This window comes from Electrona antarctica (genome assembly GCF_951216825.1).
Source record: "Electrona antarctica genome assembly, chromosome: 24".
In the NCBI taxonomy this organism is placed as follows: Eukaryota; Metazoa; Chordata; class Actinopteri; order Myctophiformes; family Myctophidae; genus Electrona; species Electrona antarctica.
This window is the reverse complement of record NC_136803.1, coordinates 17,950,412-17,960,655: the sequence shown is the minus strand read 5'-3', so window position 1 is coordinate 17,960,655 and position 10,244 is coordinate 17,950,412. Positions and strand designations below refer to the sequence as shown.

The following is a 10,244-nucleotide window of genomic DNA, read 5'->3' as shown; positions in this document are numbered from 1 at the left end:
CATTTGACCCATTTAGGCCTGACCTCAACATTTTAAAAAATCCTTCTAAATCCTCCAGTTTTCTGAAATAAATATTTTCACGATTTTTCAAAAATAGCAGACCTACAAGCTCGTAGCGCGCCACTCGGTGGCGCGCTATGAGCTTGTAGATCTGCTATTTTTCAATAGCTAAATTATAACATAATGTTTAAAACACCAAAAGGGGTTCCCGCCCAAAATGGGTTAACTGTCCTTTTGCGCAGATCACACAAACCTCAGCAAAAAGAAAAGGACAATATCGATGGCCTCCAACTGTAAATAACGCAAAACAAGACGAGAGAGAGAGAGAGAGGAGAAATTCAAGTCTTTCTCGATTTGTTAATATTACAAAACAAATAATAATCAGTGCCAAGATTGGCAAAAAAAACAAAACAAATTAAAAGCATAAAGGAGTAGAGCTTGTGTTGGAAAAAACAACATCAAGAACAGATGATGAGCATTATGATTTCCAGTTTTGTGCTACTGACTTGTACAGTCAAATCTACTAAGGGACTGTGATTATTGGCTTCCTGCACTCGACCTTGTCCTCTAAAAGGTTGAATTCTGTTTCGTCTGTCGGGCGGAAACCTCATACGACAGTGTCATCATCAGCGGATAGACAGAGAGAAGGCTCAAGGGCAGTACAAATCTCACCTCAGCTTACAGTTCGGGGGTTCAATCGTTTATAGATCAGTGATTAAGGACATTGTCCGTTTCTCGATACCCAAACTTGTTCAAACTTACGTCCTTGGGAGGTTCAGACGTGCAAGTTTGCCTCGGGAGTCCTTTGCTGTGTTTCACCAGTTTCAATTGAAATGGGCCTCCACCCTCAGGGGGGCCTCCGCGCTCGGACCGACTGTCAGGCGTCAGTCAACCCTCCGCCCCCCTTTGGCCCTCTCGCTCACTCGCTGCCTTTCTCTCTCCCACGATGTTAAAGTTACACCTATTTCCTGATAATAACCATGGGTACAAATGTGCGGCATTGGGAGGTAAAGGGGAGACACTTTATTGTGAAAGGACGGCATGGATGAGGAGAGCTGTTGTTGCTGTGTAATTGTCCGAGAGTAAAGGCTGCGCGGTGTGCGCGATATTGAACAGTCAAAACTATTTGTATCAATACTATTTGTATCATGACAGAATATAGGTATACATCATCGTCATAGGTATATATGGGGGCCTCATTTTTTATCTTGAAACGGGCCTCCAGTTTCCCAACGACGCCCCTCCTGCGTAGCAGACTTTCTAAAGTGGGCAGATCAAGTCACATACGGGTGTTCCCAAATTCCCACTTGAGAATTGGAACAGTACATCATGGGGGGCGGCGAATGATGACGTATCACGAGTTCACAAAGGACAGAAGTATACAGACAAGTTTGCGTATTGAGAAACGGCCCTCGATCGCCAAGGTCCGATATGCATCAGGGCTGTGTGATGTTGAGATCTACTGTATTAAATACTGCATAGCGTACACATTTTTTGAAGACGGGGCAGTCTCTACGAAAATGGTTACAGTGGTCAACATTAGACTGGTAAATAGTCCCGTAAATGCTGTGTTTCCATTTCACTGAATGAGAAGGTCCAAAAGGGATTACAAAATAACTCCGCCATCAAGAGCGGCATTCAAAATACTGTTGAAAATGAAAAGAGAAACAACAAAGATATGGACATTCCTTATGTCAGTCAATAAGTCCACGCTGTGGACCCTTCTCCCTCTATGGTTCTCAATCTTTTTCATGCCAAGGACCCCCCAAATGGACACTAATTAGCCCCGCAGACCCCCATTTGAAGAGATATACCAGGGACCCCCCCATAAGCGAAGATGTTTACGGCCCTAGCAGTGATTTTCAACCATTTTAATTTCAAGGACCCCCAGTTTGACATGCATTAGTCTACGGGCCCACATTTAATGGCATTTCTATCTCTGAGACCCCAATTCATATTGTAAAATCAATGTTAATTTAACTCAGAGTGTACAAATGGAAGGTTCCATTTGTACACTCTGAGTTACAGACCCATAAGGGTCCATTTGGTTCCAAACTATCCTTTAGCTGGGGACCCCCTGGAACTCCCTCAAGGACCCCACTTTCGGAACCACTTGTCTACATTGTATGGCTGTGCTGCCTTATACTTTTCACAGTTTTACAAAGTTAAACGGATGCATGGAGACGTTCTATCTACACACACCCCTATAAAACAAACACGCTGACAGCTTCAGCAAAGAGGCGCGTATACGGTGGGACCCTTTCTTGTTACGCACCAGGTTTGATCAAAGTGTTCCGCAGGGGAGGTAAAAACCAATCAAACAAGCTTGACACATGTTCTGTATGCATAACATATGTACACAAACAAACCACAGTACAGCCTGCAGCCCAGGGGCTCTCACAAAACACCAATGCTTATCAAGAGAATGCCTAACCGAATGCAATTAAACCGTAATCTTATACGAAGGACACAGGAGTGATCGAGAACCACACAGGCCATCCCGCTAATGGTTGATGTGATTGTATAATAGGCGGACAAATTCAGCAAGAATACGCGATTTCCTTGGGCTACATTTTAAACCAGACTCTCATCACATGTCCTAAAAGAGGCCTTGTGTGAAACCAACATAGTTCACCTCAATCTTCTGAACTCGCGTGGGACATTTTCTGCGAGCTTTATTTCCAACCTATAGTATACAAATACAATACTGTATAGTATTAGGTCAGTGGTTCTCAAAGTGTGGTCCAGGGACCCTCGGGGTTACACGAGGGGGGGTTCCAAAAGGGCCCTTAACCCATTTAGGCCTGACCTCGAAAATTAAAAAAAAATCTTCTAAATCCTCCAGTTTTCTGAAATAAATATTTTCACGATTTTTCAAAAATAGCAGACCTACAAGCTCGTAGCGCGCCACTCGGTGGCGCGCTATGAGCTTGTAGGTCTGCTATTTTTCAATAGCTAAATTATAACAATGTTTAAAACACCAAAATGGGTTAAAAAAGTGTGGACCTGTGATGGTCCATTTGGTTCCATCTGTACACTCACAGAGGGTCCTTGAAATGAAAAAGGCTTGAGAACCACCGCTGTAGGCTGTGTATACCGAGTGTGGTCCAAGTAGTTTGGCGAAGGTGATAATAGCCTCAAGGTGAAACAGTCAGGTAAGCGACAGTGAGACTGGCATATTGCATTAAAATGCCTAGCAGACGACCCCTGCTTAGGAGCAATGACTGGCAGTATTCAATACGAGTGAGAAGACAGTGAGAAGGGTTCCAGTGGGAGGGTCAATTATAATTCAATTTGAGTCTTCCCTGTCAAAACTTCTAAAGCGCTCGCGACGACTTGACACTGGGCTACGTGCCAGCGTTCCGCTCAGGAACCTTCCGGAGTCTTTCCTCCTACCCTTGTTTGTCTGTCCACCTGTTTCGGCGGCACTCAGAGTGGTTTCATCATTCGAAGTTAAACGTAATTTGTTCTGTCAGTGATTAACCTTGCCTCGATCCAGACAAATTCAATCAATCAATCAATACCAGAAACGGTATTTCGAAGAAACAAGGTCTGCCCTGTTAATATTAACAACAGGCCCGGAAGAGAAATACTGCAGTATAAGTACAGTGTACATATCACAATATTAAAATGCACTAATTCTCAGCAACAGCTCTGCAACTTCTGCTTTAAAAGGTGGTAATTCTTGCTAATGCCTTTCATGGCCGCGAGGTCTGGGCCACTTCTTAGACAGAGGTTAAAAGAATATCACATGCTTTGGGTCAAATATCCTGCAGACAGAAACACAGGCCATATTATGGTTGAACCTATTGCTTATTTCCATTTACTGCCTTTATTTCCAGCAGCATTGTATTCACACATTAAAATACGGTTCAAGGGGCACAAAGTTAATGAAACTCACTCAAAGAAAGCATAATAATGACAAATTATAAAGAAACAAATATTCACAATGTACAGCCTTCAACTGGAGCCTTGCTTTCACTTCAAAGCATGCCATATTATTTAGCAGCTTTATGGTCGGTTCATAAGATCTTGACACTGTCGAATGTAGCTACTGTACAGCTATACACACGCACACGCACGCACGCACGCACGCACGCACGCACGCACGCACACACACACACACACACACACAGATATGTGACCAAGCGCAGAAACTGTAATTAATGAGATCATTGAAAAGGTTTGCATTTGTATTTCCTCATTTTCATCTTCCAGCAGAAGATCAGGGCTCTAAAATGACATATCATTTATTTTATATTGAGCGAACAGTTCTGGAACTGCAGCTTATTAAAATGTACTTGAAGTTCTACGAAAGTATTTTCCTTCGATCAATGCTTTGAATCGATGATATATTAAGACAGAAACAACATTGTTGATACTGTAGTAGACTATTATCCACCCAGCAAATGAATATGTGCAGTGATACATCCTGCATCCTTAGACTCACTACATTGAGAAAGGACGCAATCATGTCACCCTCCGGGGGTCCTGGGATGCAATACTGTACTCAGTACTGTACTCCAACGTCGTTGAAGTATAGGACTCATACTGTGCCTATTCTGGGGCATATCAAGATAGTCAAGCATTCTGTAAAAAATAGGCTGAAGCAACATCAGATAATAGGAGCTATGCTATAGGAGTAAAGTGCGTATTGCCCTGTTGACGATCCCACAAGTTCTTGTGCTGGGTCACATAATATGTCCATGCATGCACACACACACACGCGCACGTACACACACACACACACACACACACCGTGGCATACATACAGTACAAAGGGGCAAACGTGCACACCATTGCATTCCATCTGCTCTGTGCTCTGCTGGTGCTGTCTAGATCGATTCGTGTGGTCTTCATTAGGGGGTGTGTCTGAGCTATATCCCCCCCTGTTAAAGTAATTTGTTTACGCACAATCGCTCTCGCTATATAACCATCGCTTCCAGTTCTAGGGGAATCAGAATGGAAGATGACACATTATTAGTAGCAACCATAATAACCTCAAGGCAATTCACTCCTCTACACACACATCAGATTTACATATAGGTCCGTCGTGTTCGTGAATCATCTCGTTCCTAAGTACACACTTTCATGAAAAGGCCAGTGTATAAAAACCCCACATTGTTTTACCATATTTTCCAACCAGTGTTGATACAAATAAAATAAAAAAAACACAAAGGTTTTACAGTGTTTTGTTTTCCTCTCCCTTATAATCCTTTTGCTCGAAGAAAGCTCTGGCTGATCGGCTCCTCCAAGCATACAGTAGTCAACGACAAAACAAAAAAAACATAGGTAAAAAAAAGAAAGAAAACAACAACTCGACCTGCCCGTGTTCTTCAGACACACACAAGGTTTTTAAAATCAGCAGTTCTCGGAAAAACGGCTTCAAATGTTGAAAAGTAGGTATTCGTCGGTGTCTGTCAGTGTGTCGACTCGACGCACACAGTATCACAGTAACATTGGCAGAGTGTATTATAATGACACAGCTGGGGCTTCACATATCAGATGGGAATTTCTACAACAACGAACATACTGTAGTAGGCCCGAACCAAAGAACATACTGTAGTAGGCCCGAACCAAAGAACATACTGTAGTAGGCCCGAACCAAAGAACATACTGTAGTAGGCCCGAACCAAAGAAAAAAAGAAAGAAAAAAAGTAGAATACTTTGATCATGATTGAGTGATCAGCGTTCAACGCGCTCCGCCCCAAGTATATATACTGTATTTATTTTTTTCCTGAATAAGCCTTTTAGTTTTTTTTCCGCCTTCGGAACGTCAGACTTTTTCCCTCCATAATGTCGCCCCTGGGCACTCTCTCCTCTCTTCAATCAGCGCTGTCCTTCATGTAACCGTGACTCCTTCGGTAAAGTATATTTGTTCAGGCTGTTTGTTCGTTTCGGGCTTAGCCTTGGCAGACAGACAGGTGCCGTTCGTCGTTCAGGAACTTTGTATTGCCATAATGTTTCTTCCCCCACGACCCTTCTCGCAAATAATGTCACCGCGGCTTGGCTTGGCAGTGAGTTCTCCCCGACCAGAAACCTCATTTTAAGCGAGTCCTTTGTGAAAAACCCACCTTGCTGTTTGCCATATCCCACCCAGCGGTCTATAGTAAATTTGCGAGTGAAATATCCTAGCGAATCCGGTGTTTTTGTGCGACAATGGATCCGTCCTCGTGCCTGGAGACATGGCGTGAACATTTTTATTATTTCGTTTTTCTATCTACAGAACATGAAAGGAGGCAGGTGGAGTGGAGAGACGGTGGGGCGGAGTCACCTGGCTCCACCTCTAGAAGGTGTTGCTTGCTACAGCCTCTCCATGTGTGGGACAAAACCGTCGGTTCAGAAAGGTTTACAAGAGGGTCTTTGATGTTACGGTTCGGTACCTCTCCCTCGTCAAAACAAAACGAGAGGATGTGTGGGTGTGTGTGTGTGGGGGGGGGACATTTTGGATGCGGTTTTGAGAATAAGAGACGGGTCGAGGACGGCGGGAACCGAAAGCGGGAACCGCTCTCTCCCTCCCTCTAGACCACAGTGTTCCGCTGCCTGTATGGCGGCGGCGGCAGGGCGGTCCCGGGCTTCAGGGAGAACTCCGACATGTACTCGGGGTTCTCGGCCACCGTGGCCCGTATGTGGCCGTTCTGTTTGTAGTAGAGCTTGGCGTTGGGGGGGGCGGAGGCGGGGCCTCCTCCGTGCTGCGCCCCCGGCAGGCCCTCGGTCACGCCCGCCGCCGCGCCCGCCAGGCCGGAGGAGGCGGACTTCATGGGCGGCGGCAGGCTGTGCTGCCAGTACTCGGGATTGTCAAAGGTCACCTTGAGCTTCTTGCCGGCCGCCTTGCCCGACGACGAGTGCCCGCCGGCGCCCTGCTTCAGCATGCTGGCCGGGTGGGTGGCGCTGTGGCTGTGGTACGCCGGCAGCCCGTGGCCGGCAGGCGCCGAAGAGGACAGGCCGGCGGCGGCACCGCCGCCCGGCAGGCACGCCTGGGCCTGCACGGAGGAGGCTGAGGGCGTGGGCTGGCTCTGTCCCGGTTTGAGCGCGTGGTGGTGGTGGTGGTGGGGGGCGTGGAGGACGTGAGGCGCCGGGCCGTGGTGGCAGGGGGGCACGCCAGGCGCCGGAGAGGGCAGGGCGGAGGGGAGGAGGGGGTAGTGGGGCAGACCAGTCTGGATGGTGAGGGGGCCGCCCAGCATCCCCGCGGCGGCGGCGGCGGACTGCAGGGAAGCGGGAAGCGGCAGGCCGTTCCGCCTCAGGGCCTCCAGGCCCAGCTCGGCGGGGCTGTGGAAGGTGTTGAGGTAGAGGGGCTCGTTGATGTACTCGTCCTCCCCTTTGGGCTGGCCGCCGCCGCCGGGCGTGCTGTGGTGGTAGCCCGGGTTGTCCAGGGCGTGAATCTCGCCGTTCTTGCGATTCCGCGAAACGAACGGGTTCTCCTCAATGGGGTTGAGATATTCTGCAGCACACGCACACACACACAGGGCATACGGACAGACAGACGGAGAGAGAGAGAGAGAGAAAAGAACAAAGACAAAGAGATAGAGAGTCTGTGAGAATAAATAACAAGAGAAGCAGAGAGGCTGATAAGAGAATGAAAACGGAGCGGGGAGAATGAGAGGGAGCAAAGGGAGAGAGTGTATTCACTAATGAGGAGTGAAGATGGAAATGATAATGGTATGGTCACGGAGGACCTATAAAGAGGGGCACCTTGCCAGCATTTCTTTTGGCACCGATAACTCCACCGCGCCCCGCGGTGGGAAAAGAAATGCTAACCGAAGCAACCCTTGCCACCCCGCTTCCAAGTGCTATAATAGCAGGGTGCGAAACCTATCGATTCCGCCCACTCCTCCGATCCTTGACATCGCATCAGATGCGCTTTGCTGCGGGGCCTTTTTGTTTTATTTTGAACACAGTGGGGGGGGGGGGGGGGGGGGGGGGGGGGGGAAAAAATATATATATATATATATGAAAAAGAAATACAAATCAAAAGATGGCAGTGCAGGGCTCATAAAGCAGGGTGTGATCAAAGCAGGAAGCAGACTCCATAGTAGACGGCGTGCGGTACGGTACTGTATGCGACCTCTCTGTCTCAGCTGGAATAACCCATTTAGACCCGACAACTGATTCTACATCTAATGTCTTCTAAATCATGACAGTTTTCTGAAAAACCTATGTTTCCGTCAGTCGTTCTCAACCTTTTACATGTCAAGATTCATGCCAGAATTATATTTGTATTTGGCTGCGGACCCCGGTCTAAGATTTATCCTCTTTCTAAGATGTATCTTCTTCCTGCTCCTTTTCTTTTCTGGTATGGAATATGTAAAAAATAAGTACAAAGTAAAAATGAATATGATCATGTAAAACCATAACTGAAATGAAATAAATAAATATGAAATTAAATGAAATTAAATGAAAATATCTTGTTCCAGGGACCTCCCCGCTGCCCCCAGAAGCAAAGATATGAGTTAAAAAACGTTCGCTCTGAAAGAATATATATTCAAAGATTTGTGCCACGTTTTCACGATTTTTCAAAAATAGCAGACCTACAAGCTCGTAGCGCGGCACTCGGTGCCGCGCTACGAGCTTGTAGGTCTGCTATTTTTCAATAGCTATAGTGTAACATAATGCTTAAAACACCAAAAGGAGTTCCCGCCCAAAATGGGATAACAATCAGTGGCGGATATGAGATGAGATGAACAGACAGCATGAGAGATGAGAGGACGGACGGAAACACACGGAGAAGGAGTCGAAGTGTTTACACTGAATGACTCATGAGACACACACACACACACACACACACACACACACACACACACACACACACACACACACACACACACACACACACACACACACACACACACACACACACACACACACACACACACACACACACACACAACGAGCTCCTCTTCAAGCGGAATGACAGATCACCTCGTATTATAGCAACACCGGATGTAGCATACTGTGTCATATATCGCTGGCTCACCTAATTAAGGATGCTATAGTGGAATCTCAATGTTTAACCCATTTTGACCTGAGATCTGAAAAAGCTATGTCTCTATGTCAGTCGTTCTTCGATTTTTCAAAAATAGCAGACCTACAAGCTCGTAGCGCGCCACTCGGTGGCGCGCTATGAGCTTGTAGATCTGCTATTTTTCAATAGCTAAAGCATAACATAATGCTAACACCAAAAGGGGTTCCCGCCCAAAATGGGTTAAGGACCCCGGCTCACTTTGACTGACAATCACACGTATACATCATATTAATAATCAGTTCTTATTCATCGGTTTATCGGTTTTGAAGCCACAGAACAGAGGAACTGACAAAATAAGATTTAATAGTGAAACAAGGCCTCAGAAACACACCGTGAGCTTATAGAGCTGCTATTTTCACTATGTGTTGTTTTACCGTATCATTTATTTAACTTTTTGACTTTCAAAAAATGTTCTCTGTAAGAATAAAAAAAGGGATATTTACTCGCTACCCATAACAATTAGACCCATAACAATGACCATTGTCTGGGAAACGGTGCCACAACGGTGCAGCAACTTGTATTCAACGTACAAGAGTACAGTTTTGATTTTGAGTAAAACATTTTCTCTTTCTTTTCTTTTGTCTGTGGCAGTATATTTTTAATATACTTTTTTTAATTTTAATTTTAAGCATAGGCTAAGAATAAATATGCTTCAGCATATGCCTTTTTCTGTCATGAATTTGTGTGTGATTAGGATGGACATTTACATTTCTGATCATAAAGCTCTTGTTGTAAGTCCACACAAGTGTTTTTTTTTGTATTATTTAGATTTCTAAAAATAAACCGAAATAAACCATTCATTCATTCACATACCTGAGGAGCTCTTGTCCTTCATTGGCGTCATGTAGCCGTCCTCGTCGGTGTCCCCCCGGGGCGCCCGGTGGTCCCCTAGGAACACGGTGGGGTCTGCGCTGTACCGCTGGCCCCCGCTGTCCTCCGGGGCCCCGGGCCCCCGGCCCTTCTTCTTGTGCAAGGTGCCGTTGCAGCGCTGCTCCTCCATCAGGGACCCCGGGCCCCCGCCGGAGGCCTCCTGGAGGGCCCCGCCACCGCAGGATGGGGCCCCTGCTATGGAGCCCACCTCGTCGTCGACCGCGCCGCCGTCTCGATAGCTGAACTGGTTCTGTGAAAAAGGGAAAGAGAGAGAGAGAGAGAGAGAGAGAGAGAGAGAGAGAGAGAGAGAGAGAGAGAGAGAGAGAGAGAGGGAGACACGTTGGGAGAGAGA

At 46.5% G+C, this 10,244-nt stretch overlaps 1 protein-coding gene across 4 annotated transcripts in view; it reads right to left on the bottom strand.

Moving 5' to 3' along the window:
• Positions 1–3,624: 3,624 nt before the first annotated feature.
• Positions 3,625–10,244, bottom strand: part of LOC306917336 (receptor tyrosine-protein kinase erbB-4-like) — a 467,869-nt gene continuing 461,249 nt past the window's right edge. For all 4 annotated transcript variants that reach the window (XM_079495511.1, XM_079495513.1, XM_079495512.1 and 1 more), the window contains exons 26-27: positions 9,836–10,142; positions 3,625–7,441 (exon numbers count right to left, since the gene is read on the bottom strand). In XM_079495511.1, the coding sequence (XP_079351637.1) occupies positions 6,522–7,441; positions 9,836–10,142 (1,227 nt within the window). In that variant the 3' untranslated portion in view covers positions 3,625–6,521. The remainder of the gene's footprint in view (positions 7,442–9,835; positions 10,143–10,244) is intronic.